At 41.5% G+C, this 24,162-nt stretch overlaps 1 protein-coding gene across 1 annotated transcript in view; it reads right to left on the reverse strand.

The window, feature by feature from the left end:
* CDH17 (cadherin 17) overlaps window positions 1–24,162 on the reverse strand; it is a 73,708-nt gene that overhangs the window by 38,266 nt on the left and 11,280 nt on the right. Inside the window, exons 3-4 of the mRNA XM_070748069.1 lie at window positions 5,186–5,287; window positions 4,356–4,493 (exon numbers count right to left, since the gene is read on the reverse strand). Coding sequence (XP_070604170.1) covers window positions 4,356–4,493; window positions 5,186–5,287 — 240 coding nt within the window. The remainder of the gene's footprint in view (window positions 1–4,355; window positions 4,494–5,185; window positions 5,288–24,162) is intronic.

The following is a 24,162-nucleotide window of genomic DNA, read 5'->3' on the forward strand; positions in this document are numbered from 1 at the left end:
TTCAAAGGGCGCAAGACGCGGGACAAATAATGAAAAAGCGTGACTGTCCTACTGAAAGTGGGACATCTGGTCACACTAGGCTGACAAGACCTGGAGAAGGCCAACTCTGTGGGACCTATCCGGCCACTGAGATGGATGAGGCAGAAGACAATCTCGAAGGTAATCTGGTCCTAAGACATGTAGGACTTTATAGGTCATAACCTCCACCTCTAATCAGTGTTCTCTTTAATTTTTTTTTGGGGTGGGCGGAAAAGTATAGTGTCTGAGCGACAGTCCCTTCGGGACTGGGCGGCACAGAAATAATAATAAAATTTCCCTCTCGGCTTCTGGGCAGGTTTGGAAAACTCTGAGTTGATGATGATTTTTAAGTGAGCGATTGCTCACTGCTCAGCTTAGAGGGAACTATGCCTCTAATGTGCATTAGACAAGCAAGAACAAGGGGCAAGCAAAGAACACGTTGGCTTGATAACATCAAAACCGATACAAAGATGAACATTCAACAACTGACAAAAGCTGTGCTTGACAGGGAAGCATGGAGACCACTTGCCTATAAAGTCATCAAGGGTCAGATATGACCGAATCCTTAAAACAATGACATGTGGCCCATCATCAACACAAACCACTCCTTGCTTCCTGAGTACAACAGATAACATTCTCCTTTTCCCATTCCCAGCCCATTGCAAATGCACAACAGGCCCACATTTTCAAGTTTCAGTTCAAAATGGCAGGTTGTTGACCTAGGAAAGCACTAGTAGACTAGTTAAGCCAAGCGTACATTCCCTGCACAAATGGGAAGAGGAAGAAGAAGTGGAATGGCCAAACAGCTTTTGTGGAGCCTGTAGATTTGGACAGCACCAGTATGGTCCCATGATTAATCCATTGTAATGCAGATTGAAATTTCTGAAGTGGGTTTAAGAAACAGGTGGGGACAACGCAGGAGACAAACAATTCATTTCCAAATTTCTCATCTGCTTATTCCTAGTCTTGCCTGCTTCTCTCTTGTCAAGGCTAAAACTATGGTAATCAACAGGCTAAGAAAGCATAATTTGTGAAATGAATAATGGGCCTCCATTGAGCACACTGGCAGCGTTCCCCTAGTGTTATAAATAGCTTTTGTTTTCTACGCCAGTGTTTCTGATCTTCAACCACTTTAAGTGGTTTAAGTTATGTGGACTTCAACTCCCACATGGCTGGAGAGTTGAAGTCCATGCACGCTTAAAGTTGCTGAAGCTGAGATATACTGATTCATGAGGAAATGAAATAGCCACAGAAAGAACTGATTTGAGTAAGGGTGGGGTTTTTTTAGGAGACCCTTGTGGGAAAGAGAGAAGTAGGTCATGGTAGGTAGGGGAAGTGATTAAAAGTGGAATTGTAGTTTTGCAGAAATTAGAGGGATGCTAGAGAGCATTCCATTTATTTTATTTTTGCAATTTTAATGGATGTTATTTGTCTTTCAATCATTATTAAGTCTGTTGGCAATAAATTAGACAGAGTACCCCAAACCAAACCACTATGTGGTCCAAGCCCTCCAGGATATGCTACTGAATATGCTACTTTCCATGGCAAACCACTAAATTAAGTGATATTTACGAGGGTTATCCAGAAAGTAAGGTTAAAAGGCATGTAGCTCTCACAGTGAAGGTTCGTGGTGGAATTTGGTATTACTATCATGTAGCGGGAAGCCAGCGGAAGAGAACAAGCAGTGCAAGTGGTCAGTAGATCATTGATTGGAGTTGTGGTGAAGGTTAGAGATAACGTTCGGTTTCCCTCCAAGGGCGAAGTGCGCGCTGTAATACGCTATCTGATTGCTAAGGGCATGAACGCTGCTGCAATGGGAGGCCAAGATTTGTGTGCGATGGTTACCCAAGATTTTTCTCGACCATTGCTGAGATTTGAATTTTTGGGCTGAAGAAGAATGGGTATGGCGCCACTGCATTGATTGACGTTTGCTCTCCAGAGTATGGCGATAAGCCCAAATTTCATCTCCTGTCACTATACAGTTTATTTATTTATTTGTCTGTCTGTCTGTCTGTCTGTCTGCCTGCCTGCCTGCCTGCCTGCCTGCCTGCCTGCCTGCCTGCCTACCTACCTACCTACCTACCTACCTACTTATTTATTTATTTATTTATTTATTTATTCGATTTTTATGCCGCCCTTCTCCTTGTACTCAGGGCAGCTTACAACATTTTATTGTATTTGTATTTGTATTTATTAGATTTGTATGCCGCCCCTCTCCAAAGACTCGGGGCGGCCAACAACAATATAAAAAGACAATGTAAAAAAATCTAATATTAAAAACAATCTTTAAAAACCCAATTTAAAGAACCACTCATACATACAAGCATACCATGTATAAATTCTGTAAGCCTAGGGGGAAGGGAGCTTGCGAAAGGCAAGGAGGGTGGGGGCAACTCTGATATCTGAGGGGAGCTGGTTCCAGAGGGTCGGGGGCGCCACAGAGAAGGCTCTTCTCCTGGGTCCCGCCAAACGACATTGCTTGAGTTGAGAAAAGCCTCACCTTCAATCTCGAAACGGTCAAGAAATTCTTGGGCAACACTGACTCTGTCAATTTTGTGCGCTTCAGTCAGCATATTGGGCACCCAACGCAGCAGCGTTCATACACTTAGCATTCAGGTAGCATATTTCTCACTTGGAGGGAAATGGAATGAGGATGCTCATCTCTAACCTTCACCACAATGCCAGTCAATGATATACTGACCACTGGAACTGCTCGTTCGCTTCCACTGGCTTCCCGCTCCGTAATAGTAATACCAACTCCCCCCTGCAAACATTCCCCACAAGAGTTACGTACCTTGTAACCTTACTTTCCGGATAACCCACATAGTTCTTTCTATAATAACAATAATAACATTTAACATATCTATTTTATTGGGGGGGCAGGCACTCCAACCCCAAATACCTCAAGGATGACCAACATTTGCAGTTTTATCTTTTACAATATAATTACTATATTGTTGTTCTGTTCTCTGCCTGAAAGTCCAAAAAAAGGCTTTTAGAATTTTCAGTTTCCTACACTAATATCCACTCCTACTATTGAATACAATGGTTCTGAAAGGGATAATACTACTATGCATTTTTATATGGTTTATGATCTTTGATAAATTTAGGTTCTGAGATGTTAAAATGTTATACATAAATGGTGACTTTTAATTGTATTTCTCTTTCCAATTGTGGCATATTGTGCTATATTTTTCTGTTCTTACCAATTTTTATTTTTTATTTAATACATTGGTCATTGCGCCCTGTACTACCCAATTAAAAACAGAATAATCAATCCATCCATTCATTCTGCCATAGAAACATAAGCATTGGACTAGAAGAAAGTTATAAAAGAAAGGATGGGTCTGGCAAAAGTTTTGTAAGCTCTGGTAAGTAGTGTGAGATTGCCAGAGCAGAAGCTACCTAATCCTACATAGCTTCTGCTCTGGCAATCTCACACTACTTAACAGAGCTTACAAAACTTTTGCCAGACCCATCCTTGAATACAGCTCATCTGTTTGGAACCCATATCGCATTTCAGACATTAACACCCTTGAAAATGTCCAAAGATACTTCACCAGAAGAGCCCTTCACTCCTCCACTCGAAATAGAATACCCTATGAGACTAGACTTTCAATCCTGGGCCTAGAAAGTTTAGAACTAAGACGCCTTAAACAAGATCTAAGTATTGCCCACAAGATCATATGCTGCAACATCCTGCCTGTCAGCGACTACTTCAGCTTCAACCACAACAACACAAGAGCACACAACAGATTCAAGCTTAATATTAACCTCCAAACTTGACTGTAAAAAATATGACTTCAGTAACCGAGTTGTCGAAGCGTGGAACTCATTACCGGACTCCGTAGTGTCATCCCCAAACCCCCAACACTTTACCCTTAGATTATCTACGGTTGACCTATCCAGATTCCTAAGAGGTCAGTAAGGGGTGAGTACAAGTGCACTAGAGTGCCTTCCGTCCCCTGTCCTATTGCTCTCCTATATCTCCTATACCTTTCTTCTATTCCTATATCTCTTCTTCTATTCTTTCATTGATATGTTTTATTCCTATGCTTTCTTTTCTATTAGTTCTTAGATATATATTACTATGAGTATCTCCTCTATAACCTTCATCATGTATTTTACTATGTGTATATAGATATATATCCACTAAAACCCTCATTGTGTATTGGACAAAATAAATAAATAAATAAATAAAATAAATAAAATATAATTATATAATTATAACAATATAATTGTTTTCATTTTAGAAATATTATTGTTTTCATTTTAGAAGCCTTCACTCAATCTTTTGGGGAAAAATAACAGAACACTTAACATCATTTTTGGTTTACCTGTAATTTATATTGTGTTTTGAATTCCCAGTCCAGAGGCCCCTTGACAATCAGGACTCCGTCTTTTGGTGTGACCTCTATGAGGCGATCTGTTTCACCGGTCAGCCTCAGGCTGTCGGTAGGGGGTTCATATGTAAACTGGTATGAAGAAAAGAAGACATTCAGAATTCCATTTTTCCTTATGTAAATCAAATTCACCTCTCTTTTCTTTTTTTTAGAAACATAGAAACATAGAAGACTGACGGCAGAAAATGACCTCATGGTCCATCTAGTCTGCCCTTATACGATTTCCTGTATTTTATCTTACAATGGATATATGTTTATCCCAGGCATGTTTAAATTCAGTTACTGTGGATTTACCAACCATGTCTGCTGGAAGTTTGTTCCAAGGATCTACTCTTTCAGTAAAATAATATTTTCTCATGTTGCTTTTGATCTTTCTCCCAACTAACCTTAGATTGTGTCCCCTTGTTCTTGTGTTCACTTTCCTATTAAAAACACTTCCCTCCTGAACCTTATTTAACCCTTTAACATATTTAAATGTTTCGATCATGTCCCCCCTTTTCCTTCTGTCCTCCAGACTATACAGATTGAGTTCATTAAGTCTTTCCTGATACGTTTTATGCTTAAGACCTTCCACCATTCTTGTAGCCCGTCTTTGGACCCGTTCAATTTTGTCAATATCTTTTTGTAGGTGAGGTCTCCATTTGTTGTCTTCTTTGTTCTCTCCATTCTGTTCTAAAAGGGCAGCATGATTTATTTCCTTTTTATACACCTTCAAACATTTTTTAGATTTGTTCCAAAGAAAGAGAAGAGTCAGTGGACATTACCATGTACAAATACTGTGGAGCCCCTTTATTCTCTTCAACATTAAAAACTTTGTCCCTTAAAGGTCCAATTGATTGCGAGGTATCTTCAAGAAAGTAAGCAACCTGCAAAGACCAGAAATGACAATGTTTACTCATATTTTTCCATATTAATTGATTACAAAGAGGAATGATGTGATTGCCAAGTTTAATTGAGGTAATAATAACAATAATTGTTCTGTGGGGCTCTCTGGTAGAATCCTCCCAAAAATTCACAGGTACAAATTTCAGACACACACATGTTTGAAAATTCAAAACAATGTTCTTTATAATGAAAATTCACTTAAACTAAGCCCTCTTTTGGTATAGCAACGAGCACTCGTCTCCAAACAAACTGGTAATTTATACAAGTCCCTTATCAGTCCTGTGATACTTAGCTTGCAGCTGTGAGGCAATTCAAAGTCCTTCTTTCACAAAGTGAAACACACTTTGCTCTGGTTTAGTTTCAAAGCAGGGAAAAATCAGCACACAAAAAGTCCAAGTCAGTAAAGCAGTCATGAAACACAACAAACGATCAGATAATCCTCCACAATGGCCAAACCCACAGGCTGCTATTTATAGCAGCCTCATTAATTACCACAGATAATTACACCCAACTACAGGTGGCCTCATTTTCTTTGATAATAATCTCTCAGTTGTTGTTGCATATGCATCGCTCTCTGCATGTGTGGCTGTATCATTAACTCTTGTTCTGAATCCAAGGAGGAGCTAGAGAATTGATCTCCTTCTGAGCTGTCTGCCACACTCTCCTCCTCCCTGTCACTCATGTCTTCTTGGTCAGAGGAGCCTTCATCATCAGATTCCACCGGTGGCAAAACAGGCCTGCAGCATGTGGATGTCTCCCCCACATCCACAGTCCTTGGGGCAGGAGCTGGGCCAGAGCTAACCATAACAACAACAACAAATAATAATAATAACAACAACAACAACAACAACAATAACAATAACAATTTATTAGATTTGTGTGCCGCCCTTCTCCAAGGATTCGGAGCAGTATAGCAGTGCTTTCTTTAAAATGGGGAATAAATTTTCTTTCCAAAACAAGAGTGTTTAGAATTTTACATTTATACTGAATACAATGAATTCTGGCAGAAGTTTCTAAAAATCAAAATAATCAAGAAAGTCTAAAATATTTCCAGTTAAATTCCTAAAGTTGTGGTAAAACTAAATTTAAAACATAGGTTTGACTTTAACTTTGAAGCAATTAATAGTGAAATTGCAAAAACAGTTTCATAATGTTTGAGTACATTATCAGCAAATAGATCATCTGTATTTAAATTATTGATGGTTGTATAAGGAAGTTTCTTTGGCCCTAAATCAGGATGTGTGTGTGTTTGGGTGAGTGCACACACGCATACATACAATCTCACTACCTCTTATCTTTAGAAATGTGGAGGAAATTCTAACACAGCAAGAAGCAATTTCCCTGGAGCTACAATGGTATCTCTACCTAAGAACGCCTCTACTTAAGAACTTTTCTAGATAAGAACTGGGTGTTCAAGATTTTTTTGCCTCTTCTTAGGAATCATTTTCTACTTAAGAACCCGAGCCTGGAAAAATTTCACAGGAAATTTGAGAGCGGCACAAAGGCCCGGCCAGTTTCCTGCCATTCCCCCTTTAATCCCAGCCATCTCGGGCTTTTCTGGGCTGCCAGAGGAGCCTTTTGGTGACGCTTAAGGAGGCTTTGGCAGTCCAGAGTGAACGCAGAATTTTCCTTTCTCTGGGCACTTGGAGAGGGAATAAATCTCTGCCAGCGTCAAGAGAAAAGAAACGCTCCTTCACTCTGGGCAGGCCAAAGCGAACGGAGCATTTTCCTTTCTCTGGGCGTATGCTCCTCCTCACCGCCTCATCCCTCTCTTTTTTTAAGCCTTAAAGTTTTGGATTTTTTTGATTCCCCTCACCTCACCTTTTTCCTTCAGCAGTAATTGTCTTCCTTCTCTTCTTCATCCCCCTCCCACCCAAATTCCAAGCTTTTATTTCTTTCCTAATGGGTTTGCATTATTTGCTTTTACATTGATTCCTATGGGGAAAATGCTTCTACTTACAAATTTTTCTACTTAAGAACCTGGTCACGGAATGAATTAAGTTCTTAAATAGAGGTACCACTGTATGGGTTATCCCCCAAAAAAAACAAATGGAGGAAATGAAGAAGGAGAGATATAAACAGGCAGGAATTTTAAACAGGCTAAGGAATAGAAGAAATAACCACCCCCTGCCATCAATCCCTTGCACATAAGATGGATGAAATACTCTTTTCAAACAGATACAATTCTGATTTTTACAACTCAGCAATATTATGCTTCTCTGAAACCTGGTTAAATGAACCATTTTATGATAGCAGCCTGCATATCCCAGGGTTCAGATTCAATGATCACACAGAATTGCAGAAACATGTGGTAAGAAGAAAGGAGGAGGCTTATGCTTATATATCAACAACAGCTGGTCTCAGGATATAACTATTAACAGTTTTCCCTTGATTTTCGTGGGTTCGAACTTCACGAAAAGTCTATACCACGGTTTTTCAAAAATATTAATTAAAAAATACTTCGCTGTTTTTCCCCCTATACCATGGTTTTTCCCGCCCAATGACATCATTTGTCATTGCTAAACTTTAGTCTGCCTTTAATAAAAAAAAATTCATAAGCTTTAATAAATAAACATAGTGAGTAATAATCTAAATGGTTGCTAAGGGAATGGGAAATTGTAATTTAGGGGTTTAAAGTATTATGGGAAGGCTTGTGATACTGTCCATAGCCAAAAATAGTGTATTTACTTCCGCATCTCTACTTCGCGGAAATTCAACTTTCGCGGGTGGTCTCAGAACGCATCTCCCACGAAAGTCGAGGGAACACTGTATATATAAATTCTGTGATGAAAACTTTACTTATCAACTGTAAACCATTTTATTCTCCACATGGGTTATCATCATTTCTACTCATTGCTGTGTATATCCCGCTACAAGCCTGTGTAAATAAGGCCTTAAGAATTCTAGCTGACTAAATTATGGAGGATGAAACCAATTACCCTGACTCACTGGCCATTATTTGGGGAGAGCTAGGAAAATACTTTCAGCATGTCAATTGTCCCTTTAGAGGCAAAAATACTTTAGACCATTGCTTCACAACTCTAAAAGATGTTTATCAGTCTTTACTATGAGCAGCTGTGGGAAACTGATCATTGCATGATTGGCCTTGTACCTGCTTACAGGCAAAAACTTAAAACCACAAAACCAACAGTTACATCAGTAAAGACTTGGACTGAGGACGAGGCAAAGTTAAAGCCACAGACTTGCTTTGACTGCACCGATTGGAATATTTTTGAAAATACCTCTGCAGGCCTGGATGAACTCACAGATACTGTAACATCATATATGCACATATTACCAGGAACTTGAGATATACAACAACAAAAAACTTTGGTTCATAGCTAAATGTAAGCAGCTATGTCATTCCAGAAAGGAAGCCTATAGAAAAGGTGATAAAATGCTTTACAATCAATCCAGAAATGTATTAACTCGAGAGTTCAAAGCAGCGAAAAGAAGCTACAGTGTTCCCTCGATTTTCGCGGGTTCAAACTTCGCGAATGGCCTATACCACGGTTTTTCAAAAAATATTAATTAAAAAATACTTCACATTTTTTTTCTATACCACAGTTTTTCCCACCCGATGACATCATATGTCATCGCCAAACTAATAATTTTTACAAATAAATAACAAATTTTTTTTTATTGTTAATAAATAATTATGTTTATAAATATCAGGATCACTAAGTGTCTTATTCAATGGTGAGTATCAGTAATAATGGTGAGTAAATGGTTGTTAAGGGAATGGGAAATGGTAATTTAGGGGTTTAAAATGTTAAGGGAAGGCTTGTGATACTGTTCATATCCAAAAATGGTGTTTTTACTTCCGCATCTCTACTTCACGGAAATTCAACTTTCGCGGGCGGTCTCGGAACGCATCCCTGCAAAAATCGAGGGAACACTGTACTCTGAAAAGCTAAAGAATCAATTCTCAACAAATGAATCAGCAAACATGTGGAGAGCTCTTAAAAATATCACTGATATATTACTGATACACCCAATAATATATCAATATACCTTGTCGTATCTCCTGATAACTTCTGCTATTTACGCAGATCTTCCCCTCCACCCTCCCCTATTTATTTAACTTTTTTTTACTCCTTATACTTTTCTTTTCCTAAATATTTTATATAATTCTAATCTTATTTTTCTAATACTTTTCTACAAATACGCCTTCCACTATTCTTACTAACATTTATCATCCTTATAGGTTCTAAGTAACATGATAAGATAGATAAATGAATTATTGATAGTAATAAGATACAAATGTGAATATTGCATTTTTGTTACATTTTGTTACATATATTCTGAAATACAATATCATGTAATAAATACCCTTACCCTTTTTGAATTTATGTACCCTCTCCCCCTCCCCCATTTACCCTTTGTTAATTAATAAACTTTATTTAAAAATATATATATCACTGGTTATGGCAAACCATTTTCCCAGGCTGAAGGAAATCCACAATTGGCAGATAACCTGAAGGCTGTAGGTTTGAAAGGAAACTGCAGCCACCTATCTCCACAACCCCCATCTCAGATACACCAACAAGAGCCAAGCCTCTTACAACTGCCCCATACCACTAGGTTCACAACCCCTAGTGATAACAGACAAGGAAGTGCAAGACCTATTTCACAGACAAAAGTCAGGAAAAGCACCAGGTCCAGGTAAGATAACTCATTCTTGATTAAAAGTCTTTGCTGACCAATTGGCACCCATCTTTCAATAAATCACTAGAGATGTGCTATGCTTCTTACTTCAAATGCTCTACTATCATCCCAGTGCAGAAGAAGCCCACAATCAAAAACTGAATGACTACAGATCAATTGCTCTAATATCTGTAGTTATGAAAACCTTTGAAAGGCTAGTGCTGTCCCACTTGAAAACCATCATGGACCCACTGTTAGACCCCTCTGCAATTTGCATACCAAACAAACATATCATCAGATGACACTATTAATATGGCTCTGTACTACATCCTACAACATCTTGAATCTCCAAAGACCTATGCAAGGGTCGTCTTTGTAGATTTTATTCAGCATTCAATACCATCATTCCAGACACTCTTCTAACTAAGCTGAACCAGCTACTGGCACCTGGACACACTTGTAAGTGGATCATATGCTTCCTAACAAACAGGAAGCAGTAAGTGAAGCTAGGCAGAATCACTTCAGATATCTGTACAATTAGCACAGGGGCCCCCCCAAGGCTGTGTGTTTTTACCACTTCTCTCTATATACCAATGACTGCATCTCTTATGATCCATCTATTAATGTGCAGATGACACACCAGTGATCAGCCTCATTCAAGACAATGATGAATCCACATACAGATGGAAGGTTGAACAACTTGTAGTGCGACCGGAACAATCTGGAACTGAATACACTCAAAACTGTAGAAATTGTGATCGAATTTAGGAGAAACCCGTCCATACTTCTATCTCTTATATGTGCCTCCTTTCTCTGAAATCGACAATATTCTCTTTAGTTTTTCCAATATTTAAAACAAAGCTATTACTATTACACCAGTTCACCAAACCTTCTACCTCCTTGCAGTAAGCACCCTCATTGTCACCCAGTGTCATTGTATGAGGTTACTGGCCAAGTAAATCCTATAAATACGTAAGTACATGATCTTGATCCACAGTTTTTATTCCCATTTAGTATTCTGGGTTTGAATCTGATTAAAATTCCAGATTCATGCATAATATAGAGCTTCTTCTTACCTAAACCTACCTACAGCACTGACATGTCCTGCCGACATTGTTCCCCCCACTTTGGGGCTCTGCTCCCATGGCATCACCTTCAATTTGTCCAAAGTCCATGACTAAGACAGACTTTAGCTGTACTAATGTCTTTCATGTTTAACTGTACTAATATAAACAATACTTCCCTCTTTATTATGGCACCTTTTGTCAATATATTTCTTTCTTCTCCCAAAGCTTTTTCTCTAGAAGACATAGAAAAAGTTGCCCTTTGAACAGGGAGTATTATACCGCATACCATTCTGAGAACCACACCTAGAAAAGGATGTTGGAAATGCAGGAACAAGATTTCTGCTATCTGGCTGACAAATGATTAAAGGAGGCGGATATGAGATTATAACCACCGATATCTACAATACTGTCCCACGCAAGAGGGTAGAGACATCTTCTAAACTAAAACTGAGATAGGTGTATTGGTGGTTAGTGAAACGGATGTCCATGTGCCACCTCTATGTTGGTTGACGCAGGCAAGATTCCCTTGAGTACCATTTGTTGGGCATCAAGGGAAAGGGAGGGTTTTGCCTTCTCCTTCTGCTCAAGATCCCCATGGGCAATTGGTGGGCCACTGTATGACACAGAATGCTGGACTTGGTGGACATTGGCCTGATTCAGCATGGCTCTTCTTATGTTCTTATGAGATTAGGACAAAAAACAAATGGTTGAAATTCAGGAGATTCAGATTAACTCTTAGGAGGAATGTATTAGTTAAGAGCTGTCAGCAGTGGGAAAGCTTTATTTATTTTATTTATTTATTTATTTTGTCCAATACACAATAAGGGTTTTAGTGGGTATATATACCTATACACATAGTAAAATACATGATGAAGGTTATAGAGGAGATACTCATAGTAAAATATATCTAAGAAATAATAGAAAAGAAGATATAGTACTAGAACATATCAATGAAAGAATAGAAGAAGAGATATAGGAATAGAAGAAAGGTATAGGAGATATAGGAGAGCAATAGGACAGGGGACAGAAGGCACTCTAGTGCACTTGTACTCGCCCCTTACTGACCTCTTAGGAATCTGGATAGGTCAACCGTAGATAATCTAAGGGTAAAGTGTTGGGGGTTTGGGGATGACACTATGGAGTCCGGTAATGAGTTCCATGCTTCGACAACTGGGTTACTGAAGTCATATTTTTTACAGTCAATTTTGGAGTGGTTAATATTAAGTTTAAATCTGTTGTGTGCTCTTGTGTTGTTGTGGTTGAAGCTGAAGTAGTCGCCGACAGGCAGGACGTTGCAGCATAAGATCTTGTGGGCAATACTTAAATCTTGTTTAAGGCATCTTAGTTCTAGGCTTTCTAGGCCCAGGATTGAAAGTCTAGTCTCGTAGGGTATTATATTTCGAGTGGAGGAGTGAAGGGCCCTTCTGGTGAAGTATCTTTGGACATTTTCAAGGGTGTTAATGTCTGAAATGCGATATGGGTTCCAAACAGATGAGCTGTATTCGAGGATGGGTCTGGCAAAAGTTTTGTAAGCTCTGGCAAAAGTTTTGTAAGCTCTGGTAAGTAGTGTGAGTTTGCCAGAGCAGAAGCTACGTAGGATTAGGTTTACAACTCTTGAAGCCTTCTTGGCTATATTGTTGCAGTGGGCTTTGGCACATAAATCTTTTGTTATTAGTATACCAAGGTCTTTAACCGAGTAGGGATTATCTGTAATAATTTGATTATTCAGTTCGTATTTGGAGTTCAGATTCATCTTCCCAATGTGTAGGACAGAGCATTTGCTAGTTGGGATTTGGAGTTCTTATGAGATTAGGACAAAAAACAAATGGTTGAAATTCAGGAGATTCAGATTAACTCTTAGGAGGAATGTCTTAGTTAAGAACTGTCAGCAGTGGGAAAGTTTGACAAGAATAGCAGTGAAATCAGCAGTGGGTTACTCCTGGTTCAGCCTGGTTCCGTGAGCTGATAGTGGTGGCAGCAGGAGGCTCTGCCCACCTACCTGGGATGCTTCTGCGCATGTGCAAAAGTGTTGCAATCCCACACGCATGAACAAACTGGTAACAACAGGATTTACAACCCACTACTGAGTGGAATGTCTGCCTATATATTATTATTATTAATATTTCGGAGAGGGGCGGCATACAAATCTAATAAATTATTATTATTATTATTATTATTATTATTATTATTATTATTATTATTATTATTATTATTACTATTTTCTCCATCATACATCAAATAATGTCATCCATGTAAACCAAATATAATAATAGAAAACACTAAAAGTATCTTGTTTGGACTATCAAGATCTCCCAGTCTGAACTTCCATTTTCTATTCACTCAGCCTTCCTTTCCCTCCTCCTCCTCCTCCTCCCTCTACCTTCTTTAACCTTCTCTCCCCCTTCCTTCTCCAACCTCTCCACCCTCTATCTCCTCCTACCTTACTACTTCCTCTCCTTCTTTCTTTACTTTTCCCTGAGTGAACTGTTTGTAATTCTATAAATCATTTATCAGAACATACTGACAGTTTCTTTCTATTGTCTTGTTGTCTTGCAAAAGCTTTTATTATTATTTCATAAATTTTAATCCAAGCTGAGTTTATCTTGGATGAATACTTGTTATCAATGCTGCCGCCCCACTCCCTGCTTTTCTCATCACCTGGGTTACAAATAGTACGTCTAATCCCACCTTTCTTATTAATATTTACTCAATTTTTTTTCATAGTTAAATTTCTTATCAAACCACACATAAAATTCCATCCATATTCTATAATATTCAGAATCTTATTTGTCTTTAATCTTCATTGTCAATCTGTTCATTTCTGCGCAGTCTAATAAATTAAATCTAACCGACTTTAATATCCATTTTTGAGCATATGCTATTCATGCCACAGTCACCACAGGTATAATCAAATATAATTCTTTTTATATATTTTTCCAGTGAAGCGTACTAGGTCCTACTCTCTTCATTCTCTACATCAATGACCTCTGTGACCATATCGAAAGCAACTGTGTTCTTTTTGCTGACAATGTGAAACTTTTCAACACCGCTGACAACACAAACTCTCCCAAAAGACCTGGACTTTGTCTCAGACTGGTCTAACACCTGGCAACTTCAAATATCAACCAACAAATGCTCTACTCTCCACATCGGCAAAAAGAATCCAAACCGCACATACGAACTGAATAAACAATCTCTCACTGCCAACCCACACTCAGTAAAAGACCTTGGAATACTAATATCGAATGACCTAAGTATTAAAGCCCACTGCAACAATATCGCCAAAAAAGCTTCTAGAGTTGTTAACCTGATCCAAGCAGCTTCTGCTCAGGCAATCTCACACTACTCACAAGAACCTACAAACCTTTTGCCAGACACATCCTAGACTACTGCTCATCTGTCTGGAATCCATACCACATCTCAGACATCAACACCCTTGAAAAGGTCCAAAGATATTTCACCAGAAGAGCCCTTCACTCCTCCACTCGAAACAGAATATCCTACGAACATAGACTAACAATCCTGGGCCTAGAAAGCCTAGAACTACGGCGCCTAAAATACGATTTGAGTATTGCCCACAAGATCATATGCTGCAACGTCCTACCGGTCAATGACTACTTCAGCTTCAACCGCGACAACACAAGAGCACGCAACAGATTCAAACTTAATACGAACCGCTCCAAACTTGACTGTAAAAAATATGATTTCAACAATCGAGTTATCGAAGCGTGGAACTCATTACCGGACTCAATTGTGTCAACCCCTAACCCCCAACATTTCTCCCTTAGACTCTCCACGATTGACCTCTCCAGGTTCCTAAGAGGCCAGTAAGGGCGTACATAAGGGCACTGGTGTGCCTTTCGTACCCTGTCCAATTGTCTTTCCTTTCTCTCACTTATCATATATATTTTCTTTCTTTCATATATTCTCTCCTCTAAGTTCACTTTACCCTTATATATATTACTACATGTCTATTTTTCTTCCTATGTATTTGTGTATTGGACAAATGAATAAAATAAAATAAAATAATATTTCTCTGGCAATATTCCCAATAGGAATCAAGTTTCAAGTTTCAAGTTTCAAGTTTAATCAGATTTGTATGCCGCCCCTCTCCGCAGACTCGGGGCGGCTCACAGCAATAGCAATACAATGTACGACAAATCCAATATTTAAATTACTTTAAAAAACACCACAAATTAAAACCAATCATACACACTAGCGTACCATGCATAAATTTTATAAGCCTAGGGGGAAGGAACATGTCAATTCCCCCATGCCTGACGACAGAGGTGGGTTTTAAGGAGCTTATGAAAGGCTAGGAGGGTGGGGGCAACTCTGATATCTGGGGGGAGTTGGTTCCAAAGGGTCGGGGCCGCCACAGAGAAGGCTCTTCCCCTGGGTCCCGCCAAACGACATTGTTTAGTTGACGGGACCCGGAGAAGGCCAACTCTGTGGGACCTAACTGGTCGCTGGGATTCGTGCGGCAGAAGGCGGTCCCGGAGATATTCTGGTCCAGTGCCATGAAGGGCTTTATAGGTCATAACCAACACTTTGAATTGTGACCGGAAACTGATCGGCAACCAATGCAGACTGCGGAGTGTTGGTGTGACATGGGCAAATTTAGGAAAGCCCATGATAGCTCTCGCAGCTGCATTCTGCACGATCTGAAGTTTCCGAACACTTTTCAAAGGTAGCCCCATGTAGGGAGCATTACAGTAGTCGAGCCTTGAGGTGATGAGGGCATGAGTGACTGTGAGCAGTGACTCCCAGTCCAAATAGGGCCGCAACTGGTGCACCAGGCGAACCTGGGCAAACGCCCCCCTCGCCACAGCTGAAAGATGTTTCTCTAATGTGAGCTGTGCATCGAGGAGGACGCCCAAGTTGCGAACCCTCTCTGAGGGGGTTAGTGACTCCCCCCCCAGGGTGATGGATGGACAGATGGAGTTGTCCTTGGGAGGCACAACCCACAGCCACTCCGTCTTATCCGGGTTGAGCTTGAGTCTGTTGACACCCATCCAGACCCCAACAGCCTCCAGGCACCGGCACATCACTTCCACTGCTTCGCTGACTGGACAGGGGGTGGAGATGTAAAGCTGGGTATCATCTGCATACTGATGATACCTCACCCCATGCAATTGGCTGATCTCACCCAGCGGTTTCATGTAGATATTAAATAGTAGGGGGGAGAGGACCGACCCCTGAGGCACCCCACAAGGGAGTAACCTAGAGGTCGACCTCTGACCCCCCCACTAACACCGACTGCGACCGACCAGAGAGGTAGGAGGAGAACCACTGAAGGACAGTGCCTCCCACTCCCAACCCCTCCAGCCGGTGCAGAAGGATACCATGGTCGATGGTATCGAAAGCCGCTGAGAGGTCAAGAAGCACCAGGACAGAGGATAAACCCCTGTCCCGGGCCCGCCAGAGATCATCCATCAGCACGACCAAAGCAGCTTCCGTGCTGTAGCCGGGCCTGAATCCTGACTGCTGAGGACAATCGGCTTCTTCCAAGGACCGCTGGAGCTGGAGTGCCACCACCTTCTCAACAACCTTCCCCATGAAGGGAAGGTTGGAGACTGGTCGATAGTTATTGAGAATGGCTGGGTCCAGGGAAGGCTTCTTGAGGAGGGGGCGCACAAGTGCCTCCTTGTAGGGATCCGGGAAGGACCCCCTCCCCAAAGAAGCGTTGATAATCTCCTGGACCCAGCTCCGTGTCATCTCCCTGCTGGCCGAAACCAGCCAGGAGGGACACGGATCCAGTAAACAGGTGGCAGAACTCACAGCTCCAATGGCCTTGTCCACTTCATCAGGTGTCACCAGATCAAACTCTTCCCAGACAGGTGGACAAGTACGTGCCCCAGTGACCTCAACTGACTCATTGTCAGTCGACTCTGTATTCCAATTAGAGTCGAGGTCCGCTCGGATCCGAGCGATTTTATCAGCGAAAAACGTGTTAAAGTCCTCGGCACTACTCTGCAAGGGTTCCCCAACTCCCCCCTGATTAAGAAGGGAGCGGGTCACCCTAAACAGAGCGGCCGGGCAGGATTCCGCTGATGCAATCAAGGCGGAATGATACGCGCATCTTGCCGCCTTGAGCGCCACTTTGTAAGTCTTAATATGTGCTCTTACAAGTGTTCGATCGGATTCGGACTTACTCTTCCTCCATCACTTCTCTAGACGTCTCTTCTGGCGTTTCAACTCCCGGAGCTCCTCATTGAACCATGGAGCTCTACGGGGTCTAGTGCCGCGGAGAGGTCGCAATGGCACAATTCGGTTAAGAGCCTCCGCTGCAGCCTTGTTCCAGGCCTCAGCCAGAGACTCTGCCAAACTGTGTACAAGTGTATCTGGAATAACCCCAAGCGCCTTCTGAAAGCCCTCTGGATCCATCAGGCATCTGGGGCGGAACAGCTTAATCGGTTCCGCCTCCCTGCGGGGAAGGATTGGAGCCAGGAAGTCAAGCCACAGTAGAAAATGGTCCGACCATGACAAAGGCAACACTTCTAAGCCCCTTAGTCTCAGACCATTACTCAGTTGCTCAGAGAGGAATACCATGTCGGGTGCATGCCCCCCCTCGTGAGTCGGACCCTGTACTACTTGGGTCAGGTCCATGGCTGTCATGGTGGCCATGAACTCCTGTCCAGAGGTTTCACCGAGCGACGGCAGGTTAAAGTCCCCCAAGACAATAACCTCCTCGAGTAGCACAGGCAGGGCTTGTGACACGCAGCTGGGAGGCAGGTACGTGAGAAACAAGCCCACCTGGACCCCTAAGTCCAACTTCACCAGGAGGGACTCGCAGCCCGCAATCTCTGGAGCAATGAGTCTACGCAAGCCAAGGCTCTCCCTGGCTATAATAGCCACTCCTCCCCCCCTTCCCTGGGGTCGAGGCTGATGCCATATCTGAAACCCGGCTGGGCAAATTTCAGAGAGAGGAACTCCTCCCTCTGGGCCCAGCCAGGTTTCAGTAACACATGCCAGGTCGGCCTCCTCATCCAGGATCAGATCCCGGATGAGGAGAGCTTTATTTACCACCGACCTGGCATTGAGTAGCAGCAGCTTGAGCCCAGGGCCAGAATTACACTCATCACCAGCACCCAGGATTGGGTTCACAGAGCCAGAACAAGGGATCGTTATTAAGCAATGATCTCTCGTTCCCCTGGAACGGCTAGCTCTGTGACCCCCGCCATATCTGCCTCTCCCCAGCAGGACCGGGATATTCCGACCCTCTCCCACCCCAGACATCAGTGCCCCCTCCCCTCCTGCCTCTCCAGTGTCAGGTAGGCTAATGAGATCATTCATACCATTTCCATTTATTTCATCCATACCAGAGTCCCACCCATCCCACCCATAACAATCATTCATTTCATACATATCATCATACCCACCCCAATAATTCATTAGTTTAAAAAAAAACCCTTCTAATAAATTAGCTAAAATATTAAAATTCCATATAAATTCAATTAAAAAACAATATAAAAAATCACTTGCACTAAAATAGGATACCAATTAACACTAAGTTATTCTCAGGATCTTAATAGAATAACATATAATTATTTAAAAATTGTTAAGTTATAAAGTGCTAAGTTATAGAGTGCAAAAGATATAAAAAATTAATTATTAGAAAATTAAATTAGAATATTTTTAAAATGTTAAGAATACAGGAGATAGTCCAGTTCATTAATCTTTCAGTCAATAGCACCTAAGATCTAAAAAAAGTCAGTTCTGGGGATATTCAAGTTCTATTTCCCAGACTCTCTTGTCTCTTGTCTCAGGAATGTCTCTGGTTTAAATTCTATTTTTTAGCCCAGCATCTCTTCTAACCATGCTTTAATCATAATCCAATATTTTTTAGCTTCAGTGCAGGTCCACCACATATAGTAAAAAGAGCCTGGAATTTGCTTACATTTCCAACATTCCTTTGAGTTGATTTTCGCTATTTTCTCTGGTGACATATGCCACCTGTAGAACATTTTATACTTGTTCTGCTTATGGCAGTAGCCATTATCATTTTATAGTTTGTTTCCCAAAGCTGCTGCCATTTTTCCAATTCTATCATGTATCCAACATATCTCATCCATTTTATCATAGTCTCTTTTACCTGTTCAAATTCCAAGTTGACAGTAAGTAAACTATCATATAATTTCTTTATCAATTTTTCATCTTTCCCTAATAAAATGTCATTTAACTCAGTTATTTCTAAGTTAATACCTTGTGCATTTTTGTCTGTATCAAATCTCAATTGTAGCTGTGCTCTTATGAAGCAGTCCATTTGTTTTCCTGTTTCTCTAAAGTTTGTACAGATTTTAATTCACCATTCTTTGTTAAAATGTCCTTATACCCTGGACATTTGATTGGACTCAGATGTGATAAGGCTTCAATATTAGATATCCAATGTGCTACACTCAAATAGTGTTTAGATTTTATTTTTCCCATACTTCGCATAATGAATTTCTAACTGTATGTCTTTGGAAGTAACTATGTATTTTATTCTATCCATACCAAATAAGTGCGTGTCATCCCACCTGTAAATCATGTCCCTCTAAATCTAAAGTCTTTTGTTTTCTAATAGTATCCATTCTCGTATAGTATTCATTGCTGCTGCTTGATAATACAACTCCCAGTTGGGAAGGCCAAAGTTCCCCTGAATATCTGTCTACAGACATTTTCAAGTAGAGGTAGGGATGGTTTAGTGTAGTGGTCTCCAACCCTTCCAGCTACGTGGACCAAACAGTGGCAGCGGCATGTGGTGGCATCAGGGGGCAGGGGATGGTTTCCCATATGCAATCTAATCCTGTACATGTGCAAAAAGAATGTTAGGAATTCACCTGCTGCTTGTACAGCCCAGTTTCTGACTGGTAGCAATCCCAGGGTTGGGGATCCCCAGTACAGTAGTACCCCTAGATACGAGCTGCTCTATATATGAGCATTTCGAGATACGAGCTAGGAGGGGAGAGATGTTTCTGTTCTACTTACGAGTCAAAATTCGGGATATGAGTGCTCACCGCCTGTCCCAGTCAGCGGTCCAGCCACCTTCACCCGCCCGGACAACCGCCAGAGGGGCTCCTCCGGAAGGGCTCCTCCGGAGGGGCGCACGGGGAAGGGCTTGAGCCGCCGCCTTCTCCTTTCCCCGTGGGAGTGCCGCACCTCTTGTCTGCCTGGCCTGAGAGGCACGAAACCGGTGCTCATGCTGGCGGCCCGCCTAGAACGGCAGCAATGCCGCCAGGCCGATTGCCGAGTGGGGCACGGAAGGAGGCGGAGGCGGCGCCGCACCGGCCCCCTCAGGCCACTCCGTCCGGGATGGGGCTCCTCCAGAGGGACGCACGGGGGCTCCAGAGGAGCTCCATCCCGGGCGGAGCGGCCTGAGGGGGCCGGTGCGGCAGCGCCTTCGCCTCCTCCCGCGCCCCGCCCCCTCTCGGCAATCAGCCCGGCGGCATTGCTGGCATTCCAGGCAGGCCGCCCGGCATTAGCACCGGTTTCGTGCCTCTCAGGCCGGGCAGACAAGAGGTGCGGCGCTCCCACGGGGAAAGGAGAAGGCGGCGGCTCAAGCCCTTCCCCGTGCGCCCCTCCGGAGGAGCCCCTCTGGCGGTTGTCCGGGCGGGTGAAGGTGGCTGGGCCGCTGACAGGGACAGGCGGTGAGCGCTCAGAGGGGGCACAGCCCGGAGTGAGACTTGGCCTCCGCTGCGACTGCTGCCCGTCTGCTTCTCTCTCCCTCCTTCCCCACAGTGCTTGGCGAACGGAGAGGCGGTCGCCTCGCCTGCCGCCCTGCTCTGCTTCTCTCCCTCCTTCCGCAGCCTTTGTGTTTTTGTCTGGGGGGGGAGCAGGATGACCTTCCTGACTGCATGGCATCCTGCATGCAGGATGACATGCATGGCAAAGGGGCGGGGAGGATCGGGAGGCTCAAGCCTCCTTCGGTGGTGGCAGCCGGTTTCTGATTTTTGGGCTTGCACGCATTAATCACTTTTCCATTGATTCCTCTGGGAAACAATGTTTCGTCATACGAGCTTTTCGGCTTACGAGCCTCCTTCCCGCACCAATTAAATTCGTAAGTCGAGGTACTACTGTACAGTGAATCTCTGTACAGAGCTTGCAGTTAAACTCAATGGTCTCAATGTCCTGCCAATCCATATTTTCTGTGATTCCATGATTCAGCAAGCTTCCACATTATAGACTCTGAAAGTGCTAAACATGTACTAAACGTCTATTAGTATGAAAGAAATAAGACAATAGTCTGCATTTTGTTTCCCCTTTCATAACCAGTTTTAAAGGCCTTGCATTCTTCTGAATCTAATGAAATGAAAAACATATTTCTCATCTTCAGGACAATCGGATAAATAAAATCTGAGTCCAAAAGAGGAATGGGATACAGAAAGCATCTCAGAACAGAAGTTCTCGTATTCTTGGTTTTAGTTTTCTATCTGTTCTGCTGGGCTCTCTGGTAGGAGCCTCCCAAAAATTCAAGGGTACAAATTGCAGACACACATATGTGTGAAAATTCAAAACAATGTTCTTTATCACAAAATTCAAACTAAACTAAGCACTCTTTTTGTATTGCAAAGAGCACTCATCCCAAAACAACCGGGTACTCTGTACAATTTCCCTTAAACAGTCATTAAGTGCTTGGCTAGCAGCTGTGAAGAATCTTCACACTCTTCTTCCAACGAAGTGAGCCACACACACACACACACACGTTGCTCTACTTTGGTTTCAAAGGCATGAAAAATCAACAAACAAAGTCCAGAAAACAACAACACACGATTCCTGAAGAACTGCTATCAGATACTCTTTCACAAAGGCCAAACCCACACGCTGCTATTTATAGCAGCAGCCCTAATTACTGGAACCCCACCCAATCACAGGTGGACTTATTTTCTCTTGTAATAATCCTTCAGTTGTTGTCTCCTATGCATCACTCTACGCATGCGTGGATGTGTCATTAATTCTTGTTCAGAATCCAAGGATGATACAGATGATTGATCTCCTCCTGGGCTGTCTGCCAAACTCCCCTCTTCCCTATCACTCATGCTTCCTTGGTCAGAGGAGGCTTCATCGGCAGATTCCATCAGGAGCAAAACAGGCCTGTGGCATGTGGATGTCTCCCCCACATCCACCTGCACATTCCTTGGGGCAGGAGCTGGGCCAGAGCTAACCACAAACACTATCTAGATGACCTCAAAGAGCTGACATCTCCTTTGCGTCTACACTCCAGTTCCCAGTGTTTTCAATGTACACTCAACAATTGGGATATAATTTCTTTTTAAAGAAAACATTATCAGAAATATCTCAATAATGTGTTGGCATTTGTGTTAAGAATGGACATATTTTAACAGCGGCCAGGATAGTTTATGCATAAAATTGGAAAGAGGAAGATGTTCCCAAAAAAGAAGTAGTTCAAAAAATCTTGGACTGTGCAGAGATGGATATGATGACTAGAAGGCTGAATGATCAAGAAGAATCTGATTTTTATATTATTTGGAATAAAGTTTATACATGGATAGATAAAAAATAAAATTAAAATTAAGTCTACGAAAATTGCATGAATATATCCAAATGTTACTGATATTTTTTGTCGTTGTTGCTGTTGGTTTTTCTTTTTTCGTGTTTTTTTTAATTAACTTAATCCTATGTTTATTAGAATATGTAGACAAAATTCTTCTTTTCACTTAAAATATTATGTTGATTTAAAGATTTAAGAATATATTCTTTTTTCTGTATTAAAAATTGACTTCAAGAAAAAAGGGGTAATTGTAACCCTACTATGTGTTTTTAAATGTTTGTGAGTGTGTATGTCTTTTTATGGAAAAATTAATAAAGAATATTTCAAAAAAAAGAATGGACAAAAAAGCTCAAGTCTATTCTATAAAGATAAAGGTCATTTTTACTGCTATATTTGGACTTCTTACTTACTTACTTACTTACTTACTTACTTACTTACTTACTTACTTACTTACTTACTTACTTACTTACTTACTTATTATAATTGAAAAACATTGTTTCTTTTAACCATATGGAATTGACAAATGCTCTGGCATTTTCCTCTTCTAACCCCAATAACAAAAATGATAAAATGGTGGTATTTTCTTTTTTCTAACCCATCCAAGAGGGGTGAAAAAAGTCTGGAATTTTCTAATCAAGGCTCCAAGAAATGTCCATGCACAATGATAAAGTGAAAAAAAAGGAGCTGAAATCCAGAATTCTTAAAGTAGTTTCATTTTCACTCAGTTTATACATAAGAAATAAATAGCCCAAGGCTGTAGTACGGGGTGGGGGAAACCCTTTGTTGTACTTTATGGGGACATATAATTCATATAGAAAGATCAAAGTCCTCAACGTATTGCAAAGATCAAAGATTAAATTATACATCATAGTCTCGGCCCTTCCTAGTCTGTTGAAATAGTTTTATGTGAGCTATAAAATATGAATCATAATGTGACATAGGAATAATAAAGAGTAGTTCCTCCTGATTTCTTCCTGTGTTCAATTTATTGGAAACTGACTGTACAAGTGTTCTGCAAAGAAGAGTTTGAACATCTGTCACACTTTTGATTCAAAGTACTTGAACTATAACACCAATTCCTATATAGTATCTGATGTTAGAGTGAAATTAGCCATCATGACACAGACATTCATATCACGTGTCTAAGGCAAAAGCTCAATATTAAAAAATAAATGTAACTGGGTAATCTTTATCTATAAGATACAGGAAGTGTGCACAATCTTTATCATCTGGTGTGGTCGAAGGTTGACTGTGCTTTTGTGAGGATTTGTAAATTGTATGCCACAAAACATTAGGGCTCCTTGAGAACTTATAAAGCCCTACATGGCATCGGGGACTGTCTTCATGTATCCCAGCGGCCAGTTAGATCCCACAGATTTTATTCATTTATTATTTTATTAATGCCGCCCCTCTCCAAGGATTTGTGGCAGCTCACAACATATAAAATACACAGTATACAATGTCTTGAATCCAATTAACTAATTAAAAATGTAAATCATTCCATTCACTCCATATTCTCTCAACACATTCATTGGCCAGGGGGCAAAATCTAATGGCCCTAGACCTGGCGGCATAGATGAGTCTTCAGACTCTTATGGAAGGCAAGGAGGGTGGGAGCAGTATGAATATCTGGGAGGAACTGATTCCAGAG

This window comes from Erythrolamprus reginae, chromosome 3 (genome assembly GCF_031021105.1).
Source record: "Erythrolamprus reginae isolate rEryReg1 chromosome 3, rEryReg1.hap1, whole genome shotgun sequence".
In the NCBI taxonomy this organism is placed as follows: domain Eukaryota; kingdom Metazoa; phylum Chordata; class Lepidosauria; order Squamata; family Dipsadidae; genus Erythrolamprus; species Erythrolamprus reginae.